The sequence below is a fragment of the Passer montanus genome, unplaced genomic scaffold (genome assembly GCF_014805655.1).
Source record: "Passer montanus isolate IOZ18808 unplaced genomic scaffold, ASM1480565v1 scaffold1, whole genome shotgun sequence".
Classification (NCBI taxonomy): domain Eukaryota; kingdom Metazoa; phylum Chordata; class Aves; order Passeriformes; family Passeridae; genus Passer; species Passer montanus.
Window position 1 is genome coordinate 21,648,903 of NW_024356504.1, and position 27,159 is coordinate 21,676,061.

The window sequence follows — 27,159 nt, forward strand, 5'->3', positions numbered from 1 at the left end:
CTGCTCCCTTTGTGGTTGGTGGGTGCCCCTGGGCACTCCAGGGCTCACTGCTGTCAGTGCTGCTCACCTGCTGCTCACAGCTGTGCCCACGGGGGATGAGGCTGGGCACAGACCATCCCCAATCACCACAAAGTGTGTGCCTACACAGCAACTACCTCTGCATGTCTGCTATGCTGACCATGCTCTGGTCCCCAAATAAATCTTCCCACATGAGGCACAAAGCCAGATCTCCACAGATAGGACAGACAAACAGTGACAGATGAGTCTCCTGTTCTCCTGTCCTGCAGAAGGACTGTGCTGTTCCTACAGCCACACTCCTGCTCATCACAAACCCTCACCTTCTGTAAGAGAACTGCATAGACAGCACAGATCCAAAAACCCAAACTTCTCCCTACAGGTCAAAGAGCTGTGCAAGCTATTTCTAAGCTTCATTTACCTCTTGCTGATAGGTCAGAGAATGCTGTCGCTGCCATTTACTCCTTCTGTTCATGTGGGGAAGGCTGTGTAATAACATACATCCTACACAAAGAGATCAGCAAATCCACACGGGTACTTTTTTTTTAAGAAGAAAGAACATAGAAATTACCTTAAGAAAAGTACTTTTAAATGAGCAACACATGTGCATTACAAGAACAATAACATTTCAGGAATGAAATCCCTAAATATTAGGAACTTCTGGAATGAACTACATGTCCAGTTCCAATTCAGCCACCTCATGGACAAGAATTACAACACATTATTGATTATATGAGCACATACTGTTGCTGTACAAAACTCCTGCTCCTTTCAGGTTTAGGGATGAACAAAAGAGTCACAGGGCTACAAGACCAGAAACAACAGCACTGACCTATGGCCCTGAAATTCTGAGTTCTCTTCCTAGCTACCAAAACCCTCCTGTATGAATGGGGCCAAGACTTGCCCACAGGACATCTGCACAGCAACAACACCATCAGCCCTCACTGCCGAGATTCTTCACAGGAATTTATTGGCAACCTTGCAGCACTTCTGCCATTTCTTGCAGGCAGAAAGCAGATCTGCTTTCAGCCAGATCACAGACAATAAATACTGTGAAGTGGGGAGAAAAAGGTGTAAGAGACCACCCACACTTGGGAAGTTTTCAGTCTGCAGGACACAAAACACTAAAGTATACTAGACATAGAAAGTAGCTCCCAGCAGTAGTGACCTTATCCACCAGAAAAGAGAACTAGATTTTTATTCAAACCAAGAAAATCCATAATGAAGTGTCAGAAGAGAGAAGTGAGCCTAACATACAGAAAGGCCAGGATTAAAAAGAGATTTTTTTAGATTTTTTTGTCTTCTGGAAGAAGAAAAAATATCCCTGAACTTTGCAGGAATTTTGTGCTGACATAATGCACTTTATAAGCTCCTCTGTGCAAACCCCACTTTATTCCTGTGCAAAAAAAAAAAAAAGGTGTGTGAGAAGAAATAAACTGAACTGGTTAAAGGTTTTATAGTAAATATAAGCTTAATAGAAAGTAATAGAATTAGCATGCTACGTGAAGAAAAGGTTGAATAAAAGGTGTCATGCGAAATGCTTCAGTTCATTTTAACACTAGAAAAATCATTGCCACCTTCCAATGAAGTTATGTATTCCCACTTGCCTCTTCCTCTTTAATTGCAGATTCTTCTCTGCACAAGCTCTGCTCAAACTATTTTTCTCCACTTCCTCTCCTTGCCTTCTGCAGCACAGCTGTACCCTTCCCTTCTTAGAAGCATAACCTTTACTTGATTCTTGCTTCCCCTTTTCAGCCTCCCCAGAGAGCCTGACTTTCATCACACCACCCAGTCAAATTCCTGATAACTTTCCAAACAGGCAAAAAATTCATGTGAACAAACTAGAGTGAAAGACAGTGTTAGCAAACTCTACTGATACTTTCGTGCAAGTCCCAGAATATTTTAGCACGGAACAAAGTTTCACGGGCTGCTCATTATGCTCCTGAGCCAGAGCCTGCACTTCAGCAAGCTCCTTCTTGTGTAGCTGTGGAAATGTTCGTGTCAAAATGTTTCATTCCTCACCCAGGCAGGGACATGCACCTCATGTTAAGTCATCTTTTAAAAGTTAAGGAAGGAATCCAATCTGAGCTACTCGCGATCAAAACAAAACGCATGAAAACTATTTATAACTAGATTGGAAGGAATGCGTGTGTTTGACAGAAAAATGTGATTTGTTCCTCAGCACTCCATGAAGAGACCAAGAAGCACCATTTATTCTCAGGGTTACTGGTTATTAGCTGTGTTCACAGTCTAGGGACTAATTCTATGCAGCTATTCAAGCTGCCAAGAGGAGCTCAGCCATTTGTGTCTCCCTTAATTACCCTGGGATGTGCCCAAATGGCAGCACCCAGTTCTTTCAAGTTCTACCAAAGTGAAAATGTCTGGTGAGTGGAGTGAGCAAGTGTGAGTGTGGACGGGGCAGGTGGCAGACAAACATGCACGTATGTGGTGAGGGACGCACAACAGGTCCTTTGCTTCTGAGCAGCCTGAGCCCAGCAGACAGAGGGAACGTGTGGCACGCCAGGGTTTGGCAGAGAAATGCTGATGTCTTCCCTTTTTTTCATTTCAGGGATATTTCATTGTTAACTTTAAATTCCAACATGGATGACAATAAAGCCTTCTATGGCAGGGACTTGGAGTTTTACCTCCTTTACCTGTTACTGCTGGAAAATTCATCAGATGTCTCATCAGAATGGCCGGACCAACTTCATGAAAATACTTCTCAGAGAAGTACTTGCTGATTCGTCCTCATTAGGGTCAAGCATTTCAGTAACTCAAGCAGATTTCTCATTCCAAAGCTCTCCATTTCCCTATCTTTATTTTGGTGTATGAACTTTTTTGTATTTTTTTGTCCCCTACATCCTGCTGAGGATGGGAAGCAGAAGCAAAGCTGATGCAAGGCTGAGGTCAGCCTACCACATCACAGCATTTTCTTTTTTAACTTGTTAATTTATCTTTCTCATACAAAACCATACCATCATAATGAAAATTTTATCTATACTTTAAAGAAAAATGTGTCTGTGTGTAGAATTAGAGGTTTAGGGTACCACATACACCATGCAGGCTGTACAGGGCATTGCTGTCCATCAGGGACAGCCCAACACTTCCATGAGGAACTGCTCCCTCCCCTTTCTGTTTAGCTTATCCTTGGATCTTATGAAAAGCAGCTCTTCAGAACAGCTAGATATAACCTGACTGATTAACTCAAATATCAAAAATGTCTTAAAAGGGGCACACATGAAATCTCATCATTAAGGTTATATTATAAGTAGGGGAAAGAGCTACTGATTAAGTAGAAATAAGAATCCTCTAGTCTTGAATTTGTTCTTTGCTTCCCCTGTCCATCATAAGAAAGGGTTTACTGTGGTGCTACTAATTAAGCAAACATGGGACCAATATTTTGTCAAACAAAGTCTACATGAGAATATTTAGCACAGGCTTAATGTTGCCCAAAATCAGGCTAATAACCTGCACATTAAATTTTTAACAACTACTTTAAAGCATTTGCTAAAGAGGGTCACAATTTCTGTGTAATTAATATTGATTTCAAACAGATACTTTGCAATGAATTTAAATGATGGGAAGAAAAGATTAAAATATTTTTTGGTTTAGAATTTGAAGTACCATTAAGTCATTGCAAACCCAAACTGACTTTTTATGTATTTATTTTTAATGCATTTTCTGATGCTGTTCCTCTGACACCTTGCCATGAAAGTCATAATTTAACAGACTCATATCCTGGTTTACAACACAACATCCCACGAGCCAGAGAATGTAGACAGAGAGTAGACAACAAAGACAACTGAATGAAGCAAACAAATAGAAGCTACTAGAAGCACACTAAAATTAGTTTTTCTAGCAAAGTCATTGCCCAATAGTTTTATGAATAAATATGCACATTCAAAGTATTCAAGCCCACTACTTTATCACCCTTGTATGCCCTTTGGAAAGACTGCTGCAGGCAGGAGCCAGAGAACAGCCTGGGACAAGAGATGAGAGAAGGATGGTGAAGCAGTTCCATTTTTCAATAATCTGTTATGAAATATTAATTGAAACAGAAACTGGGATTTGCAACTTGGTCTCCCAGTTGGTTTAACAAAATAACTCATTCTTTCTGATGCAATGAATCTTTAATTCTCCCAACAAAATGCCTGGTGATCAAATGGTATTTGTTCAAGTGCCACAAAATATTCCCGAGTTCCAGCTGCTCATGGCCCAAGCAGCTGGGGAAAGGGAAGTACAAATGTTCTGTGTTACAGGTATTTTGTAAGAGCTTGTGTTTGGGCCTTGAAAATCAAACACATCAAGGTTGTTCTCCCTCATCTCTCTCACACAGAAGGTGGGTGGAATCTCTTTGGTGAGATTTTCCCTCTCTCCAGAGGCAGGTGGACCTGCTTCTCCTCCTGCAAAGCCCAGTGCTCTCCCCCCAAACTCCTCACATGCAACCTGGTCCCAGATCCAGCACACAGGATATTACAGTCCCCTAGCTGAACCTATTTCACTCACAAATGACAGGAAAGAAATGTGATTAAAAACCAGAGAGCATATACCATTTTTATTTAATCATGAATTGCACTGGATACTGTATTTTTGCTCAAATTAAAATGAGTCAAACTTCAGTGTCCTTTGTTTGCCACTCATCGATCCCTGTTAAACCAAATGTTTCTCATTCTGTAATCAATACTTCTCTGCAAAAATAAACCCAGGCACTGACAAACAACTTTGCAGAACATTGCAGCATTCCTTGTAGTGGACTTTGTCAGCATGAAAAAACATTCCCCAAAGAATGGGGAGAAAAGAAGTGCACTGCTTATTGTCCTTATTACAATTTTTACAGGCTGCTTAAAGCTGAATTATTTTACTGAAGAAAGACTGATTAAATTAATCAGCTATTGAAGGCAGGGCTTTCCAACAGTGGCAGTTAATATGCCTTTGTCCCTCATTACCTTTCTCAGCTACACTGGGAATACTGACAAATACACTTAAACATCCAAAGCCTTCCCAGGGATGAAGTTGCAGGTGTATTTAAAGCACAGTGAGGCACTGAAGTGAAAACAGCAATAACATAAACTCTTGAAGGGTTCATGGAAGGAGAAGTAGCTTTACTTCCCCGTCTCTTCAAAATAAGAAAGTTAATGGTGAGGTTATGTGGCTGCTTTGCAATTAAAACTAATTTTTTCATTTCACCTTTCACCTGACAGACGTGCACTACAGAGACTAAGGAAGACATTGCCTCGGTTTATATTAAACCTCTACTTTTTTCCCCAATTATTTTATGATGTAACCATTTTCCTTAAACTTATTCCTGCTACAGCTTTGCAACAGTAAGATATAAATAGTATAAAAAGCAGTATCCTAATTTTAGGCTGGTATCTTCTAGCTTTTTCATACCAGTAAGAAAAAATGATGGCTTTTGAGAACAGCGTTCTGCTCCAAAAGTGACAGGCTGCCCAAAAAAACCCGAGGAAAATCTAACTAACATTAAATAATATGTTTGAGAATTTTCTAAAAATGCTTCAAAACCAGTTAAATAATTTGAAGCAAATAATTAATTTTCCACAATGAAATTTCTATATGCTAGCACATCTGTCTCTTTGGCTTCATCTCATACTAGCACAGGTGTCCCATGACTTTCAGATGTAAACCTCAAGCTTTTCTTACCTCTAAAATGAATAGCAAAACAGGAAATGCTCATTATTATTATTATTATTAGTGATATTTTGGTGACAGCAATGTACATACTTCATATTGTTGGGTAATAATGCTGCTCCAGAGCCAGTCAAGGAAATTAGAAACTGTTTCTTGGTGTAGTTACGCCTACTGAACAAAATAAGATGCTAGATTTCATTGTGCACTAGCTCAAAATTGCCACCATGTGGAGGGACAGCAACTTAATTTAGCATTATTTATACTGCATTGATATGGTTTTAATTGCATCTGTGCGACAGAATAACTGCTGTGCTGAAGCTCCTTTATCATTGCAAGCCTATAATTAATCTGAATTAGGCAGGCTATTACACCAGCAGTACTGTATATATAGTTGGAGTTGTGATAACATTTATTTTACAAGGAAAAAAAAATTAAATAGCTCATAAAACCTTTTGGCTGAGGGCTGGATAGTGAGCACCACTGCCTGCCCATCCCTCCAGGAGCTGTGGTGAACTGCTCCAAAAGGGAGCCAGACTGCCCAGCAGCTCTTGGATTCTGTGAAACACCCAAAGACAGGCCACCAAACACCAGAGACACCTTGGGAAGAGAAATTAAATAGCAAAAAATGCCCCTCAGAGTCTTTGAGGAATTACCAGACTGAAGTGAACTTTGTCCTGGGGACACAGCTGCAGACACAGCCCCTGGGAGCAGCAGTGCACAGGCAGGCTCCACATGTGGAACACCTGCACCCAGCATTCTCTCAGCTCCTAAAAGTCATCTCAGTCATATTCACAGTGCTGAATGGAGGCAAGTAATACATGTTTTGAAAATCTTTTCTCCCTAATAAAACTATTGTTATTTATTCAGATTCACAATTACGATCCAAATTTCGAAGACTTGCTTCAGTTCTTTGCAGAAACAGTTTGAAGGGTGTAGAGAGAATATTATTAGTGAGCCTGAAGTCCCAAATAGTCAGGTCATGATTATTTTTTTAAAATTAGTAATCTTTAAATGATAACACTTTAAAAAATGAATTTGCAAATGTAATTGAGCTTCTAATAGCTTCTACAGACAGCAATTAAAGAAATCTCATTTCTCTAAATTAAACATAATGAAATGTTTTTCAAGTTCAAACAAAAACTTGCAAACTGTGTTAAGATAGATATAATCCATATGAATACCTACTATTCAAAAGTGTGAAGTAAAAATCTCTGTCAATACCAAAATTAGAAAGAGTGGCACTGCTAAGCAATACAAGGAAAAAAAAATTCCTGAAACATCTTAGATTACAGTGGGTAATTATAATTTCAATCCCTTTGCTACATGCTTTTTTTGGTAAGGTGACTTTCATTACATTAAAATTTCTAACTGCACATTAACCTGTTTAGTTTTTTTATACAGGGTATATACAATATCTTCTTATTAGAAACAAAGTTTTATAACCAAGTTAACTTGTTTAGACAGAGCCTTGTCCACTTCAGCCGCAAACAAGCAAAAATCCCCAGTCTCTGCTTATGTTTCCCACTTGTTGGATTCCAGAAGTTTTATAAAAATGGTGTTTGAACCATAAAACAGCACAAAGGAGTGTGTGTAGAGAACAACCGGCAAGAGGCAACCCACCTGGGCCAGCAAAGTGCCAGTTGTTTGATTCAGTGTCAGTTCTTTGATTCTCCTTCAATTTTCTATCAGATCTGCAATTCCCAAACATTTCCTGAAGGGATATCAATGCAGCAATGCAGAAAACATATGGTAAAATGCTGTCTGGCAAAACAAAAGCTCCAGCTCACAGGAACAGAACTGAGGTTTTGGAACTTGAGTTTATCCTAAGAACAAAACTGTATCTGTGAATAAATAAAACTGGCCCCAAAACATGAACTGTAACACAGGTATAGCCTGCATTTGCACATCTAAATGCTCACAGACTGAGAGTTCAGAGCTAAATGTTCTCCCGGTGACAGACTGCAGGCTTCTCAGCCACTTTACAGTGGATTTATTTGAACAAACAGGCCATGGAATGAACTCCCCACTCACAAAGATGAGAAATAAATTAACCCAAAGATAAGAAAGAAATGATCCAAGAAGGATCCAGGTTCAAGAACATGTCTGATCTCATGGGACATTGTCTATATTTGGCAGGCAGAAACTCCCTCTTGGATCAGAAGTCTTGCAGCGAGGGCCAGAAGTTTTGTGTGAAGTTCTCTCAAGTACATTACAAGTTCTCTGGACTTTTTGTGACCTACAGCAGCAGCTGTGCTCTGTGGAGATGCATAAACATGAGCCTCAGGCCACATGATTTAGGGTAATTTCCACACTTGCACTTGCTGAGATTACATTTAATTTTTGATGTGGCACTGGTTTCTTTCATAGCTAAGTAATAGGTATTTGCTGTCAGCTTGGATGAAATTTCAGCCTAGACACAGTCTTCAGGAGGAGGGAGTGAAGAGAATCCTTGAGGTCTGAAAACCAGGGTATCTCACAGCTAAGATTTACAAAATTGTTTTGAAAAAGTCATGTATCTTCCACATCCTGTCTTCATTGTTTGGAGTATCTAGAAGATAATTCCATGAACTGTGGCAAACAGTGGTCAGCTCAGACTCAAAAGACGTATTTAAATTTCTTTTAACCAGGTTTATTTTGATAAGCCACTATGTAAACATTACCACAGAACAGCATTTTTTTGCATACTTGCAAATGGCTATGAAGGCCAGACAGTGGGGGAGAGAAATTAATTGAAGGCTATGAATTCATAGACATGCTGGACTTTGATTTCTCAAACACTGATGCCTGTCCACTTAAAAGAACTTGTTACAGTGGAAGCTGACTTAGGAAGGTCATGGAATAGAGATGACATTATTGAGAGAGAGATGGAACTAAAAATAGGTTTCAACAAGTTTCAAAATATAGCTTTGCAAAAAGACTAGATATTTTAGAGAATTAGAACTGTGAAAGATGTGTTGTAGCAGAACCACGTGGGTAAAAATATAGGTGATTAGTGTCAGAGGTAATAGCAGCATTGTGTGGCAAAGGCTGAAAAACATTTATAATATACTGTAATCAAGAAACAGGTTGGCTTCTGATGAAATGGCATTGAGTTTTACACCTCTTACATCTCACCCTTCATCGAGAGTGATAATGGAATAAAATCTTTTAAAACACCTCTCAATTGCCCCACAGAATAGTGCCCAGCAGAAATAAAACACAATTTGTGAAAGGGGAGAAAAGAAGGGACAGGTAAAAAAGTCACAGAAAGGTGATGTGTCATTCATGCTACACTTGCGCAGCTGGGATGGATTTAAACCTATGGAATCCACACGAAGCAATGCAGTATTGCTGCTCCACTCCATGTGGAGGGCACACAGACCCAGGGCAGGAGCCCAAGGAGGGCCCAGCCACCAGAGAGATCCAGCTGTGCTGGCAGCCAAGTCCCTGCCCCAGACTGATCCCTCCTGATCAGCAGCTGGAGGCCACCAGCCTCTCCAGGCAGCAGAGAATTGCTCAGCACAGGAACAAGGCTAGGCTTAGCTGAGCCCCCAGCAGGGCTTTGAAGTAAACTGAGATGAAGCAGAAGAAGGAGCAGCAGCATAATCCCAGCCCACTCGGCCAGGGTGACAGGGTGGGCTCTTTGTGACCCCCAGCAGGGACACAGCCACGTCCTAAATGCCTCCTGCTTATCTGCAGTGCCTGTGTGCCTGCCTCCTCTGTCACTGACCAACGTGGCCTTCAGATGATAGGAATGGTTTCTTTTCCAAAGGATGAATGCTCCCAGAACAAACGGGCACGGGGCTGAACTGAGTGTTTCCTGCTTGGGTCTGTGCTAGTGAGATAGGAGTTAAGGCAGCAGGATAAAACCTGTTAAAAAAAACACTTCTGAGGGTTTTATTTGGCTTGAACTGATTGGTCAGTGGAACTCTGCTGCTCCTGGGAGCTCTGGGATTTACTCACTGGCTAAGGATAGTGTGTGTTTTTTTGCCCTGATGCTGGGGAGTGTTAGGGCTTCTTCATTTTCTGCACTTCTCATTCATGAGTTTGTATTTCCTGTGAGTAAATAGGATGTCAAGGAGTTAACTGAAATAGATCTAAGTTTAAAGAAAATTTATGATGCTGAGAGAAGTAGAACTTAACCACGCCAGTCATGAGATGTGGCTCAGAACAGTCAGCAGGGCCATCAGACCCCCACAGGTCAGGGAAAAAAACAATAATTTTATTTTCACACACACTCTTCTATTTGCCTTTCTCAGCTGACACATTCAACACCTCTGGCATCACTACTTTGCTGCCACCTCTCCATATAGCATTTCTTTTCCTCAGGCTCTTTACAGCATTCCTCATGAACATGTCAGATTTTATTATAGTTTTTCTGTGTCCACTTGTAGAGTCCATTTATGGTTGGTAAGGAACTGCAAAAAAATATGCCTTATTTACTCAGCTGTTCCTTGCATTGATTTCAGAGTCCTACTGCTTTCATTTTCTGACAAACGTGTCTGTTTTCCATATTTACCCCTCTAGCACTGCAGGCACTGCCACAGGCAGCAGGGAAATGCTGTGGTTTTTCTGTTAGCTGGCACATCTCCTATGGTATTTTTAACAGAGCTGCCACTACAAAATCTTTATAAGTGCTGACAACACACACAGTCAAAAGAACTGACTCAACTTTCAGAGGCCAGCCTGAGTTTGAAAGTCTGGTACCTGGAGAACATGAAAAAAAAATTAAAAAAACCCAAGCAATTTTTCATGCAGTTTTTAATTCATTTGCTGGTAAAAATGAAGTAACTAAAATACTGTGTCTCCACCTGATACAATTTTGCACTATCACTTTTCAGTAACAGGTCCATTTGAATTTTTGTTTGTCTTTCCAGAGACCAAATTCAGCTCAACTCTAAGTGCCAGCCTTTAGAGGCTCTACTCCTTTAGTCCCCTTTCTTACTAGAACAAGTAAGTAGCCTGGATACACTTGTACAGCTGAAGGTCAGAAACAGATATAAAAACTCTGACACTTACTTCTCTGGTCTTCATTACCACATGAATCTTTTTATGTATGATATATCTGTCTTATTGGATTTAACCCTAATTTATCCCCATCTATTAATTGCACATAGTCATATATACATCTCATTTAAGATATAAAATAACCATCTGGCTTTTTTCAACTTAATAGTGAGTGTTGACAATTTGCAGTGTTAGCTAGATATTCCTGAAGAGAAAAAAGTGAATATGTTTCATTTTCTACAGAAAAAACTAACTACTAGAACCAAGTAGTACAGCTCTACCCTCTTCTGCCACTTCCACCTTCAGCACTTAGTTGAAAAAAATCAGCAGCTATTAGACTGAGCAGAAGTTCTGCTCCTGAACAATAAAACACATAATCACATAATTAAAACTCAGGACTTTGCATGAACATTTTCTACCATGTAGAACACTGAAACAGGAGTCAGAAGAGTCATTCTGAATTTTTTAGAACATCTTGACCAGCACACTGAATTTTCAGATAAATTTCCACACGTAGCTCCCTTGTTTTCACTGGGGCAGAAGCTTTAAAAGCAGGAGAGAGACCCCTTTGCCCTGAATCAGGGCAGCTCAGTGAGGTTTTAGAGGCTTCCTGAATCCCAGCCATGCCAGTGTGGGTACAGCCCAGTGGGCACAAGGAATATGAAGAGTGGGTTAGCAAATTCTTTGTAATTATATAGTCTTTCAGTTTTGGCAAGAAATAAATTCTGCTGCACATTTACAGAACAGGAAATATGCCTTCCCCAGTGCTTCTGGGGACTCCTGCAATATATTACTAAAACAAACAACTCCTGTCACTCACTCAAGCCATCAAGTTTGACATCAAATTCAATACAGGAGAATTATGAACAAACTTGTCTAAATGGGGCTGAGAAGAACACCCACACTGCAAATGATCTTGCAAGCAGAGCTGGGTTCCTGGGAATCAGGTGCACAAGGGTTTGCTTCAGTTTCAGCTGCTGTGGGTTTATGGGGACCACAGAGCACTGCTGGTCCTGCTCCTGCTCCTGCTCCTGCCCAGGTATCGAGCTGTAAAAGCCAGTGGCTACATGGAGAGAGCAAAACTAAGAAAAGTTTATCCTTACTGTCTCCCTTTACACATTAAACACATTTCCAGAGCTGATATTCTTGTTTCTTGTGGTTCACAAGAGTATTTCTGCTCACCTGCTCATGTTCCTTCTCAAGCTCTTCCTTCTGATGTGTGTTAGATCACTTGCAGTCTTCACACCTTCACTTCCACTTATCTCCTCCCACCTACTTGTGAACAAGTTTCCCTTATCCACTGATGGAAGATACAAGCACTGCCTTTAGACTATGAGAGCTGGCAACTCTCAAAGGCTAGTTTTAGTATGAAAATAATTTTCAACTTCTCACTCAGTGCATGTATTTTCTGACGATATCTCCTACATCACAGGTTTTCCCTTTTTAGGTGGTTAATTATGAATGACATCAGGAAGCAGTACATAACTCAAGATTTCCAACAAGCACCTGGAAATTCTGACCTGCTCCTCTAGAGACACCCATGGAAAAAGCTTTTTAAATGGAAAACTGTGCCAGCCACTGCCACAGGGCACTTTTTAATACTTACCACCAGGAAGAGGATGTTCCCAAGAGATAATGATTTTTCCCCAACACTCAGAAAGTATTTCTAAATAAGCAATGTCACCAGGGATGCCAATCACAATGTGCATCATAAAGATGTAATTACACAATGACAGTGGTGTGAACAGCACACACTGAGCCAAATCCCCTCTCACCATTCATTCCAAGCCCCTGGGCTGTGACTGTTCATGGCACACCAACACTCCAGGATCCAAGCATCAGCCAGCACTATCTAGAAGACCCTGCCTCTTCCCCAAAAATTTCACTACCCACACAGGCAAACAGACAAACAGCAGAAGGGTCAGAACAAAGCTTGTTTTACAAATTAGATCAGAAATTTAATATTTTCCAAGATTATAAAGGATTTAGGAGGCAAAGGTAATTACAGGCCTTGTAGGACACCAAAGTTAAAGTACATGACCATTAATGAAAGTAGTGAAGAAGGGTTTTAAGCACCTGGTTATTTACAGTCACACAGCAAGGTACTGCAAGGAAGGCACAACTTTTCCATGTAGTTTGGAGAAGGAAGAAAAGCCACTTCAGAGCCAGGTAAGGCCCTGCACCAGGCCTGGCACTTTCATTAATTTCCAGACTAACTACAGAGTGCATCATGCCAAGTGGTATGGAAATAACATAATCCAAACATCACAGTCATTCCCACAGTCTAGACAGTCTCCTCTTGCAGGACATGCAAGCAAGTCTGATCACCAGCTCCAGACTTGGAAAACTGTGTCATGAGATCTTCATCATGAAAGATCCCGTAGAATATCAAAAGATGCCTTATCACAATGCAATGGACACGGAGCCAAAACAAACAGAAAGTATGGAAAAGCAAATTCCTGACAAAGCAAAAGCTGAATTAAAGTTTATGAGACTGGACTTGGGAGGGAAAGGACAGGAAGAATCACAGTTGCCCAATTTATGTGAATCTGTACAAAGCTAAATAGGTTTAGTACAGGAAGACATTACTTCCTTGATACATTTTAATATTTCTTTTAAATCTTGGAGAGAAGTTGCAGAGAGATGTGATTATGCCCTGCCAAGAGAAAAACAACAAAAAAGCTCATGGGACTTAATGGCACAAAGAATATTGTCCAAAATATAAAGTCCAGATCTTTTTCAGATGAGCTGTAAATAGTTTTCCTGTCTGCTTGCAAAGTGTTCAGTGGTCAGAAATGGGCCAAGAGTTTTTCTCAGTTACTGCTGCCTCTCTTTTATTCACCCTCAGCAGATTATTTTCTACATACCTATGTTGTGTCACTGCCCAGAGGGAGCTGACAAGCCAGCAGAACCTTACCCTGCTCTCCTGATGCTGTGGAGCAGCTACGGATCAGGGCCCCATGGGCTGGATGCTGAACAAAGACTTGTTGCAGTAAGGAGTTTGCACTCTCACATGCAATTTAAAGCACTGCTTGAGCTGACTCGTTCCAAGGGTCAGCACTGACTTCACAGAACAAGCTCCAAGAACACTGCATGAATTTAAATAATTGGGAAATTATTAGAAGCAGCACAATTGAGAGACTCTTGCTATATAAATTTTGTCCTTCCTTGTACAGGAACTTTTTCTCCCTCCTGGTAACCTTTTCTGCCCCATGCAGGGAAAAAAAATCAAAACCTTTAATTAAAAAAAAAAAAAAACAACTTAAAAAGAAGTCTTAAGAAGATAAATTAATGGATTTTTCTATGTTCTTCAAATTAACAACAGAAACACACCTTTTACAATTGCTGGTAAATTCTATAAATTCTACAGTAATAGTTTAACTACTGGCCACCAAAAACTAAACCAAACAAACCAAGCCAAACAAAAATCTAGCAACTTCTTTTACTTCGTGTAACACACTAATTTCCCCAGGTACTTCAAGCACAAAGTTGCAACACCAAGTATACCACAGGAGTTTCACTACTATTAATCTGTATAAATTTACCTTCCTAGTTTGCATAAAATTAAAACTGTTGGCCCAGTGCATACATTCACCTTTCCTCTTCCTCATCCTTAGATGTTGTGACTAATTCAGTTCTACCTGAGATGCCTTTTTTTGCATGAGCTAAAACCAGACCAGAAATGTTCTGCCTTTTCAGCCTGCAGATTGGTGGCCCTATTCAGGTCACCCTTGCAAAAATATTAATCCAGAGAGTGTGTGGCTTACTTGAGTCAACTCCTGCCATTGCCTGGAGGATCTCAGGATTGCAGAGCTTAACCTTTGATATGAAAATGTCTGCAATTCACTGTTATTAGTGCATGGGCACATCACTCCCATTAGGCAGTGAGGTATTGCCTAGAGCAGGATCCATCTGCTTCCAGTCATAAAGCAGGATTTGCTTCACGCTGGAGCCAACTGCCACTCCAATACCCCGTGCACCCATGGATGCTATGAGACTGCCCGTGCCCTTTCTGCACTTGCACATCCCCTGCCTTTGTTATCCAGAAATGGCAATTTCTACTGGAGGGCACTTTAGCCAACATGACATGCTTTCTGCAGATTGCCTCTGTTGTACTTTCAGACCTTATATAAATGCATTTTGATGTTGTATTTTTTTTCCCCGTGTTCAGTGATTTTTACATAACTCTGTTTGACTTTTTTTTTCACGTTGACTAAATACTTGCTGAAGAGAGAGACACCACTTCGGTGAGCTCCGGCTGAAGGGGAAAAGCTTATTTCTGCTCCTCTGGATACAGTGCTGGTCTTTCCGTGCCGGTGATCACGGCAAAAGCCACGGACGCTGCGGGCGGAGGGAGCACCGCTGCCTCTGGAGCGGCCGGGAATTCCAGGGGCGCTTTCCCGTGGCTGCAGCGCCCTCTCCTGGCGGGAGCGGGGAGCGCCCGGCCGGAGCCGGCGGCGCTGCGGGCAATCCACGGCAATCCACGGCAATCCCTGGCAGTCCCTGGCAATCCACGGCAATCCCTGGCAGTCCCTGGCAATCCACGGCAATCCCTGGCAGTCCCTGGCAATCCACGGCAATCCCTGGCAGTCCCTGGCAATCCACGGCAATCCCTGGCAGTCCCTGGCAATCCACGGCAATCCCTGGCAGTCCCTGGCAATCCACGGCAATCCCTGGCAGTCCCTGGCAATCCACGGCAATCCCTGGCAGTCCCTGGCAATCCACGGCAATCCCTGGCAGTCCCTGGCAATCCACGGCAATCCCTGGCAATCCACGGCAATCCATGGCAAACCACGGCAATCCCTGGCAATCCCTGGCAATCCATGGCAATCCCTGGCAGTCCCTGGCAATCCACGGCAATCTCTGGCAATCCACAGCAATCCCTGGCAATCCGAGGCAACTCCTGGCAATCCCTGGCACTCCCTGGCAATCTCTGGCAATTCCTCACCACCTCGGAGCCTGCTCCATCAACCACACTCTGGAACACATCCCCCATTCCAGAGTGACCCTGGCTTTGAACAGCGGCTCTGAGGACAGGCAATCGGATTCTGATTGCCTGTGCTGAAAGCAACTTAAATCATAGAGAATACCTAAATTCATAATACCTTTAAAAGACAGATTTTCAAAATATCCACGTATTTGCAAATTTGTGGTACCCAGGTGTTTCCACATTCTCTTCACAGAGAAAAGGAAGGCACAATTGTTCCCAAGAATATTTCTGGGATTCGCATTCTCTGAACCTCAGAGAAAGGAAAAACACAATTCTTATCACTCGCTGCGCCTGTGTTGTGCCAAAGTAGAATGCAATATGGAGATTGTTTATCCGGAGTGAGGATGTTTGGTTTCCTTGGCCTATTAGGGCCAAGAGTGTGTGTCGGACTGTCACGAGACAGTCACGGGACAGTCACGAGAGTCAGATGATGAGTGGAGTTCTGTGCAGTTCTGTGCAGAGTGAGTGCATGGCAGATTCAGTCTAGATGAAATGTATATAGTCTAGTATAATAAAATAATTAATTTGCCTTCTAATAGATGGAGTCAGATGCATTATTCTCTCTCCCTCTCCAACATCGGAGTTGCCTTTGATTTGTAATACTCAGGACATAAGGTTTTATTTTAAAACCACTAAAGATAAAAATGCAAAGTTGTGAATGAGGACGCTTGGCCTAATGAAGTATGAAAAACTAATGAGGTCCAGGAGCATTAAACCAGGCTTGTAAAGAATTTCGATAATCATTATTGATGCTAAAGCTGCTACTAATGTCACCGAGTTTCCATGAGGGCTGCATGATGAAGTTTCTCAGAAAAAGGAGCCAGACAGCAGGGCTATCTGTGCATAAATACACAGCTTCACAGAGAGGGCAGCACAAGGGTCAGATTGCTTCTTTCTGGCTTAGGATATTTTATATTCAGTGACATATTTCAAAACAGCTACTTTGCCTCTCCCTCTCTGCTACTACTTTCTAATTAAAGCACAGATAGATGCTTTCCTAGAACATAAGGACCCAGAAGGTGGGAAAGAACATTTAGCCTTTCGTACCTCATCTTTAACACTTCATTTATTGCTAAATATCCTCTATTTTTAAATGACCTGGGTGCTTCTGCATCAGCAGCCTTCCCCACGGCTGGAGGGGATGGCAGGATTCATCACGCCGGTGACAGCGAGCGCAGAGGCGCTCGTGGCAGGACATTGTGCTGCCATCCTCAACACCCTGTCTCGAGAGAAACCTGAGCACTCCCCTCCTCCCTAAAAGCCTGGAACGTAGTGCAGATGTTGGGAGCTGGGGCTCTGAGCACACTGACCCTGCAGCTGATTAATGGGGCAGCATCAACGTCAGCTGTGGAGCTGACCACAGTGCCCGGGTGGTGGCCTGAGTCCCAGTGCCCTGGAAGAGCTGAGCACCAGGAGAGGTGAATGCAGCTCCCAGGAGAGGCACAATTTCCTACAATCATGGGCTCCCTCTCTAACTGTGCAGTTTCAGCTCCCTACAAGGAATTAAAAAAAAAAAAAAAATAAAATTTTACTTTTCTATCTTCATTTCACTCAGCTCAACACAGCACCATCAAGCTGGGTTATGGTCTCTTTCTTCTCAACAAAAACTAGCATCCATGCTAAAAGCCTGAACTGGAGTAAAGAGCAAACGACTGAAAATACATACAAACCCCTGGGTAATCTGGGAAAGCTGAGAACACAGTCAAACTCTCAACTGACTTTAATGCAATTTCAGTCAAGACCTTTTCTGCAATTCAACACATCCATCTCCATGTGAACGCTCCAGTTTGGCAGTGCTTGATGAGAAGAGGCAGATCTTCTCAAAGCTGATTACAATTTACGTTTCAATCTGGCAACAAGAGTGGCTTGCACTTCTCATGGTTTTTGAAGAGACTGTTACATATATCTAAATCCACTACATCTAAGAAAGTTGTAACAAGCAGAAGTGACTCAGTTCCTTATAATAATGGGACATGTTACTGACTCTGCGAGTTTTTTTAAGCCTTCTTTATTTCTTCCACTCTTTATTTAAAAACCTGCAGTCTCCACTGTTTTACTGCAAAAACTGTTTGTAAAGCAAGAATTGTGCTGATCCCATCAAAACTCATTAATATAACTTGTTTTTCCATTATTAGCACCATCTGATCCTGTTGAAAGCCTTAACCAGGGCTTTAATTTTTCCACAGAGAGCTTTAAATTAATTAGTGGTTTACATGCTAACAAAGAATCTGATACATTCATAAATCAATCTAATGCAGAAGGATTACCGGAGGGTGGAAACCTATTCAGTGGGGAGCTCACATTCACTTAACATGGTGTGCTTTCAACAAAAGGGTGCAGGTGTGGAATGGACGGGTACCAGGAAGAGCCCACGATAATCACTTTGCATCACTTAAAGGCGCAGCAGGACACATGGTAAATCAGAGCCGAGGGCCCACCCTAAGTGAAACCCATGTAGACATAAAAGGCAGTAGCATCCCACTTTAACCTTCACAGCTAAATTGCCAGAGTGGTACAATTTCTTTTATGTAGCTTACAGGCCACTGAACTAATGGAAAACAGAGTCAAACTAAAGGACTTGGATGGAAAGAACAAACCAACAACACTGTATAGTACAAATAAAGGTATCAAATAAAAAATTTAACTTTTTTCTCAGTAATAAATTTATTCAAGTTATCAAAACATAATGTAATTGTATATACTTTTGGTTCATTTAGGCTTTTAAACTATTTTCTGCTAAAACAACACTGCCACATGAACTCTACTGTTTGTCGTCCTGATTTTTTAAGTTTTTCTAAGCCTTCTGATGTTTACATTCTTGTAACAAACTGTCTCACACACTTTATGTAAATAATTTATTGTTTTGCATTCTTTTATGGAGGCAGAGAAATTTGATGGACTGTTGGTTTGTCTAGTGTCATTGGAGAGGTGGCACTGTCACTCTCCAATCCACTGTCACTTTTGGAAATCTACAAATACTACAGTCAGAAATTAAAAGTGTTGTTTTTATCTTAGGAAAACTGTGTGTCCACATCGTGTTATTTTGTGTCCTATAGCAACACTGTTTATTAAAGTGTGGCAACACTTTTCTCATATTTTTCCTAACCAGGCACGGTTCACTGTTAAGAAAATTTCACAATGAATACTTTTCCTGGTCATGTTTTGTGTCCAAAGGTGCAAATTCATGCACTTCAAAGACGTAGAAAATACTTTGATGACTAACGTGGTTTTCAGTCTTCAGTGTGTTTTGTAATAAACTTGTGATTTTCTTTGAAAGCTGCTTATTTTAAAAATGGGATCTCTGTCACTACAGACACCTGCACAGTCCCCATCAAATGCAGTGAGAAGTGTACACAGATTAACTGATCATCTCAATTTCCTTTACAAAGAGTCATCCTTGATGAGTCAGAACAGACATGACTAAGAAAATTGTGAACGTGCACACTATGAAATAAAAGACCATGAGTGACAGGAAGAGCCAAACAATACTGGGTCAGTGCTTCTGGAAATTTCAAGGCATGAATTTGCAGTAATTCCATGTTTTGATAGTGAACAATCAATATTTACTGATGGAGGTTCATAAAATAAAGAAACTTGAGCAACTGTCAGGTATTCAGCCTGAATTATTCAGATCACAATTAAAGTAAGTCATAAATCCACATCACCCAATATATGAGATATCAGACTTTCCATAAAAACATGTGGGGAAAATGTATTACAAGATTACTTGTATGGTTTTGGTGATAAACATTTGTCTTGAAATTAAGTGTCTTCATTTCATCTCCTGTAGTACCTTCCAGTAACAAAACAGTCAGGAAAACTCTGGGACTCTGGGAGATATCAAAAACCCAATTATTTGTGGTACCACACACTGGTATCACAAAGCACACACCGACTGATCTTCAGCCTCAGGAAAACCTCTCCTTGTGTACATCCATTCCATCATCACTTCCATCATTTGCCATTTTGTGAGCAAAGCCACGGCAGTGTAAGCAGCTTCTTTATGTTCTTTAAAGCACATGCATAAAACCATACTCCCTGGTTTTATGTATATGTCCACCTTGCAGTGGTTCCTGGGTGCTCAGTGAACTCGAGTGGGAAGGACAGGGAAAACCCACAGCACCACGTCCTTCCAGCACTCCCAGGGACAGGGCACACGTTCCCTGCCCCCTGACTCTGCTCACCCTTACAGTAAGCCTTACAAACACACATCCTTATGTGCTTCACATAAAGTGGTCACCTCTTACCCTCCTGACCGATCTGTGACAGCAAAACCCAAACAATTGTTTTTTTAAAGAAGCAGAAAACGCTAGTGGGTATTACATGAGCTGCCAGCCTGCCAAAGGCTTGTGTGATGCCCTGCACAGCTGCCAGGATACAGGGCAGTTCCCAGCTCCCTGCCTTGCTCCACACTGCAAGAAATGCTCTCCACGAGACCGAGCAAGGCACTGGAGGTGCCACTAAAGGTGCCACAAGCTGTCACCTGTGCCCTTCCCAAATGAAGGAGCTGGTTCCATGAAAACCTCCACGCCAGTCAAACCAGCGCAACGAACAAAAAGAAAATGGGAGCGAGTACAGGCGATTAGCTAATTAGTGATTAAATAAAGCCGTGGCCTGTCACTGGCAGGGAGGCAGCGGGGATGCCATTGCTTTGATCCTGAGCTGCAGCCGTGACAGCAGAGCCAGGCCCTGGGGCTGGCTGGTGGCCCTGCCCAGCCTGCTGGCCCCGGGGGATGTCCATCACTCCAAAAAGAGCAGCACATGGGCCTGGTGGCCTGCTGGCCCCGGGGGATGTCCATCACTCCAAAAAGAGCAGCACATGGGCTGGGCACCCCGCGGGCAGGCTGCTGGCAGCCAGCGCTGCTCGGGAGGGAGCCAAGGGCTTGCCAAGGGCTTGCTCGCCCAGAATCCCTCGCCAAAATTTCGCTACGAGCGTTTGTAAAGTGTTTGCTCCAAAGCCAGGATGCACAGCCGGCTCCTCGCCCTGGGAACGCGGCTCCACGACTTTCTTAATCCCTGGCCTCCCCTGGGTTCAAATGCTCCAGCCCTTGGACCCTTGCTGCTCTCACACTGCTCACAGCCCCGCAAGTTCATTAATGTTAATTAATGACTGCTGTGTTTCATATTAAAATCACCAGCTCTGAGACACAAAGAACTTTCCATACATCAACTGCTTCAAAGCAATCCTCTCTACAGGCGCGCTGGCTCTCGGCTCTAGTTCAGGATAATTGTGCATATTACCCCTCAGGGAAGAGGGAAAAAACTACCCAGTATTTACCTTGGGGGAAGACTGCACCCCCAGAGAGCTACCTGTCAGCTCCTAATGGGTTACAACACTTGGCCTCTCAGCAAATTATACAAAATTATACCCTGGTTAGTGGAGAGAAGCGATCCACAAAACCATAGTGAAAGGCATAAGAAGTGTCTGACAGGCAAGAGAAGAGACCACAACGTGGGTGAACATACCAAAAGCCTTAGCAACTCTAGAAGGTTAATCAGTATTGCTCATTTCATATAGTCTTGGATTATCTCACTAAGTATATTTTACACTCAATATATTATATTACTGCTATGCCTCCAAGGGAATGCTAGTTAAAAAAAAAAAAAAAAGGAAATATTTCAAATAGAGTAAACAGCTCTTCCCAGATTTTGACATTTATTTACACTGAAAACTAAAATGCAATTGCAAATCCAATGCCTGATCTCTGCCATTCTTCCTCAGGCAAAATTCCTCCCGGAGGCAGCAGGAGTTTTATCTCAGTTGGAGACTCTTGGAATGCAACTTTACCTGATAAAAATTTGTTCCTCGGTTCCTCCAGGACTTTTGTGCCCATTGTCACACATTATCCACAGGCCAGGCTTCCCAACTGCTTACACCCCATCTCAAAGTCTCCTTGTGGCCAGCCCAGCCATGCTGCAGACCCCAAGAGCAGGATGGTGGTGTTGGGATGGGAGAGGGCAGTGGCTCCCAAAACTGGGCACATCTGGGGCCATGGTGAGAGCAATAAACCAGAGCTGTTTCTCCCACCTGTCACTTAGGTCCCTAATGGCACTCACTGGAGGCAGGTGGGATTTTAAGGGCCCTGCATCACACAGTTCACAGAGCATCCCCTCCCCAGAGACCTGCTACAGCTGCTCCCCACTAAGTTAAACAAACTTGGGACCACCAAAGCCTTTCACAGCCAACTGTGCAACTCACTCAGATCAGTGGCACTTCCACATATGTTCAAGGGGATAGTTTGGGGTTTAAGGTTTTTGAACAAGTCTGCTTTATCCCATGGAAGCTTAAGACATTTTATCTGAAGACAGGGACAAACAAACTCCTTAACAGATGGAAACAGTTCCTCAGATATTAAGTAATTAAGCACACTCAGCACATGTTGGCTCCCAAAGAAAATTGTTTTGAAGAGATAAGGCACTCTATAAATTGAGGTTTGTGGTCAACTAAAAATCTGCCATTTCATCTTTTGCTCACAAGGCTAATCTCATGAATTGGTACATGAAAAATGAAGATACAAGGAGCATTACACGATTTACAAAATTATCAGATTGAGGGGTTTTTCTAAGCTTCCATGCTTGTGTTCTTTCATTTTTCTGTGGTTGGCTAAGATTTAACAGGCAAGTAAATCTACTGCTTTTTGATCTGAAATTGCCTTTCTGTGCTTGCCTTGCTTCTAATTCCAGTGCGGAACAGAAGCAGCTTTTCTCTCCCGTGGCTTTTCCAAGCAAGCCAAGCCTTGAGTTTCCTTACATTTATGAACACATAAATTGGCAACCCTTTGTTGTGTCCAAGACAGCCTGGACGCTCTGGTGACCACCTTCATCCAGACCAAAGATGCCTGAGTAAGACAAGGATTGCAAAGCAGTGAGCAGGCACAGCTTACCATGGCTCCTTCGCTCTTACTCTGGGCAACTTCCCGCTGCAGCCGAGCCACACACAGCTTCTCCCTGAGGAAAGAAAAGCCTGTGAGTAGCAGTTCATCCTCCCCAGGCTCCCCCATCGGGGCAGCATTCCTACACATCACTGGGGTAACCCCCGGCAGGCCCCGCTCTCCTCCCTGGGCTCCCCTGCAGTATTTGGTGGTTGTGTTATTATTTCATTTACTGGCAGTTTGACAGAGCTGTCAATAAATCAGCTGAATCCAAACATCATTTGCTTCATTCAGACAACAAAGTAGCTCATCATGGCAGTGATATGGAAACAGACTGTGCAAATCAGATTGTGTTATTTATTTTCCTGTAGCCCTGCACATCAGCTTTATTCTGCACCATATTAACACATACCAGAAGGCTGTTGCATCATCAATACATATATGCACAAAATTGAAAATAAAACCATCTATTCTATATATAAACACACTGTGATGCATTTTGCAACTACTGAATTATTAGGTTTTTTTTTTAATTAGCCTTTTTTCATATAAGATCCTTATACAAATGTTTGGCTTGACTCAACTAATAATTAATTTGTTTAAGGATTTGGCAACCACAACACATTTTCAAGCACACTGAAAAGTTGTAAGAAATAAATGAAAATTACCAATTAGCATACATAGAAAAGGAAAGATAATTTCCCATTGTATGTCTTGGGGAAACTCCACCCCCAAAAACCTGCAAAGGTGCCCAGCCAGGGCAGAAGTGGGACCCGGGCTCTGAAAATGCTTCTATCATTGACTGGGTCACTCTCATCCAGCATGAAAAACTAACTGCTCTATGGTATTTCATTCCCAAACTTGCAGAAAAAAAAAATTAGCCTTTAAACCGTTTCTCAGGAACCATTCCTGATGAGGAAAATCTGCACATGCCTGCCTAATTCCTGTGGAATGACAGCACTCCTGTCGCTCAGCCACAGCTCAGAGCACGCCTGGGTCACTGCACCAGGGCCCCTCTCCATTTCAGCAGGAGATGTGGTGTTTAAGCTGAGTCTCTGTACTGGTCACTGAGCACCCACTTGCTCACTGCCCCCCTCAGCATTCCCCACCCAGCCAACAATCGTGGGTATCAGACTAGAACCAGGCACTGCCAAAATCCTGATGTGTAAACAGGGATGATGCTGAAACCACTGAATATCAGCAAAAGTTGAAGATGATACAGCCACACCCCTGTAGAAATTGTGTTTGTGTTCTCCAGCGTGATAGCAAGACCTTCTTTGACACGTGAAAAATTATGGAAAATTGAGAAGTGGCATTAGTCCAGCATTGAGAGCTTTAACACAGGTGTCCTAAACTCATATTCTAAAAGACACATACCTCTCCCCCCTTTCCTTGCTCAGATACTATCTCAGGCAAATTATAAACTGGTTAATCCTATTTTTAGGATTTAGTTCATCTGCTGGAAATAGCCCCTTGCATTTTTGCACTGCTTCAGTGCCCTAATATGTTCTAGTGGAAAAAGCAAGTATTCCCTTTGAGGGGGTTTTGACCTTTTAATTGCAAAACAAATGCCTAAAGATATTTTATGAGAAAATATGCAAGGGGTGGGGGAAAATAAACAAACCCCCCCCCACAAACCACTCCTCCATACACTTCCTGCCAGTGGTCTGCAGAGATTTATTTAGATATGTCTCCTGCATCAGGAATACTACTATTTCCCTCACTCCATGTTAACTCCAACATGGAATTGCTTAAACATTTCTGGAATTTTATTGGGCATAAATTTCACTCAAGGTCCATTCCATCCATCAATGCCAGGTCTTCCCTGTCTGGGTGAAGATCCTGGCTGACATTCCCAAAGGGTTTTCTTAGCAATTTTCCCAGTGAAGGACAGCAAAGACTAGCATTCTCTAAATTTGTTTATAGCATTGCTGCTGTTAGGAACAGAACCACTTTTCAATAGCAGAAAATGAAAAAGAAATCTGAATATTATGTCGGGGTGGGGGGAAGTGCCACAGTGGATATAGAAGAGCCAACTTTTCCAACAGTGTCTACAAATAGTCAGCTTTGAGGCAAGCAAACTTTGTGCTCCAAAAATGAAAAAGAAACCTGACTATTATGTAGGAGAGGGGAAAAAAATTGCCCTAGTGGGTACACAAGAGCCAACTTTTCCAACACTGTCTACAAATAGTCAGCTTTGAGGCAAGCAAACTTTGTGCTCCTGCTTGCTCCCTCCCACCTGCACTCCCCAGGTGAAGGAGCTGTGGACTCACAGCCAGACCATGCAGATGGTTATCCTCCTCTGGGCAGGATGAGCGGCAGAAGCTCGGCGTGCCTGTGGACCACAGGCATCCCTGAGGCTGCTCCAGGGAGCTCTGTCAGGGATGCACTTGGCCCATCGCCCGCGGTGAGCCATTTCCCACCAGCTCCACACAAACACGCCGGTGTGCGTGGCAAGGAACGTGCTCAGACTCCCTGTACAAGCCAACAGCATCTAAAACTAATTTGCAATGTTGGAAGTTTCCATATGAGACAGACAACAGGAAAAAAACAGGACCTTAATGTCTAAGGATGACCAAATAAACCCTCTGGTTATTATCCATCTCAGTCAGTTAAGGCAGCACCTTCAGTGACTACTCTCAGCCCCCATTTTTAACATGATGTTAAAACTGAATAAACATTTTACTATTATTTGAGTTGTAAAAACCATAAGATTTTAGCTGCTTTAGCCTTTCAGATGTTTCAAATGCAAAGAACATTTGACATGCAGCTTCAAAGTTAATCTCATTTTTTAATCTTAGCTTTTAAATAGGAAAAAACAGTAGCATCACTTTGTTGCTATATGGCTTTATTTATTTTTAATCAAGTGTGTTTCATCCCTATAGCATGTTTAATTAACAAAGTTAATTAGCAACTACAGCCAACCTGCAAGGAAACAAAATCTTCTCTGGGGATTAAAAAAATTAAAACATGTTCATTGAAGAGGTCTCATGTTCTCTTTTGAAAAACCTCCAAATGATAAAAGGTTTACAAAAATCCTCTTTGAAAGCACAATTTATGCTCTTAGGTTTGAATATTTGTATTGTAAGTGGCAAAATTCCCAGTCAAGGACTTTGCAAAGCAATAATTAAAGAAGCCAAACAAGGATTCAATTATATCCTTTCCAGATGGAACCAAGCACAAAAGTAGTCAGTGTGTGCATGGAAGAAAGATACATTTCAAATCTCAGTATCACTGGTAGATATTGCAGTAGCTTGCTCTAAAAAACAACAGTTTGAGGAAAGCCCATTTAGTCCAAGAAAAACACAAATGTGCTAAATAATTCTGCATAGTTGGAATTCTCCTTAGACTAAAATTTCTCCTTCCCTACCAGGTTTGACTCATTCAACTGCCAGACAAAAGAAGCCCTGTATCAGGTGACAGTAACAGCTCAGGGCTCCACCACAGAGCTCCAGCTTCTCCCCATCCACCAGGACAGAGGCAGGGAAGTCCATTCAGGCAACAAGCCCCTACCTAATTATCAGAATTATCTCCTGATTCTGAACAAATGCTGATGCTCCTCCTGATGTGGTAACACATCTCCTCAGATCAAGCACCACAATAAAAGCCACACTGGGTCCACAAAAGGCTCCATTTTTCTCCATTGTTCTTTTTGTATTGCTTCTGTTTGGAAACCTCAGATTTAGAAACTCCCAGATATAGGGCTCTCTCTAACAGAGAAAGATATTACTTAAATTCTGAATAAAGTAAAATTGTGCTGCAATATATCCATTTGCCAAGACCTAAGCTATACAGAACCAGAATGTATTTTCAGTGGTAAATAGTAATTTTACTTTTTTAATGATAAAAATTAATTTTATCTTTAATGAAGAACACAGTCAAGACTCAAAAATAATGGGAAATATTTTAAAAACATAATCTGAAATGGAAGTTAATGCTTCAGCAAACCTTAAGCCCCATGATCCCCTGGGAGAAGGGCTCCATCCATCCTGACATTGCCCTTTCCTGTCCTGATCAGCCCCACAACATTCCAGCATGCATTGACAGCTCTTACATTTTCAACAAGTGTCAACATTTACAAAGATTTCCAACTTTTCCTATTTTCTAAGTAAATTATTACTTCTCTGCACAACAAAATTCAATAGGTATGAAGCTCCCAAGTTACTAATTTGCTTCTCTATCCACCTTTTTTTATTCAAGAACAGGAATGTGTTTTCTTCATGTCTCATCCTGTCTTGGAATTTTTCATTCTGAAGCAATTTCATTTAGAAGCATCGTGCACTACAACGTGAAGCTCACCTTTCCTTGTCACTTTATAACTTTCACTATTTGAAAAGCCATAAAATCACCCCTGACAAAGTCAAGCTTTGAAAATACAATGAACATTTGTTTTATTGTTGGTGACTGTGGCCAGGCACAGTGGCCAAGCCATACTCCAGCGAGTCCTTCCATACCTTCTGGAGGCTATTTTGGAGCAGAGAAATACCAACCAAGTTTCCACTTTACACTATTGCTGTGAGATTCAGAAGGTGAATACTTTGTTCTCATGGAGAAAAAGCAAACAGAAGACTGACAGAGACTCAGAACCCAACTTTGCAAAGCCTCCTTGTGCCTTGGAATCACTCCTTGTCTACTTATCAAAATTAC

The 27,159-nt window shown here is 41.9% G+C and overlaps 1 protein-coding gene across 2 annotated transcripts in view; it reads right to left on the reverse strand.

Annotated features, from left to right (window-relative positions):
• NCKAP5 (NCK associated protein 5) overlaps positions 1-27,159 on the reverse strand; it is a 354,162-nt gene that overhangs the window by 173,903 nt on the left and 153,100 nt on the right. For both annotated transcript variants that reach the window (XM_039700287.1, XM_039700277.1), the window contains exon 5: positions 22,525-22,588. In XM_039700287.1, coding sequence (XP_039556221.1) covers positions 22,525-22,588 — 64 coding nt within the window. The remainder of the gene's footprint in view (positions 1-22,524; positions 22,589-27,159) is intronic.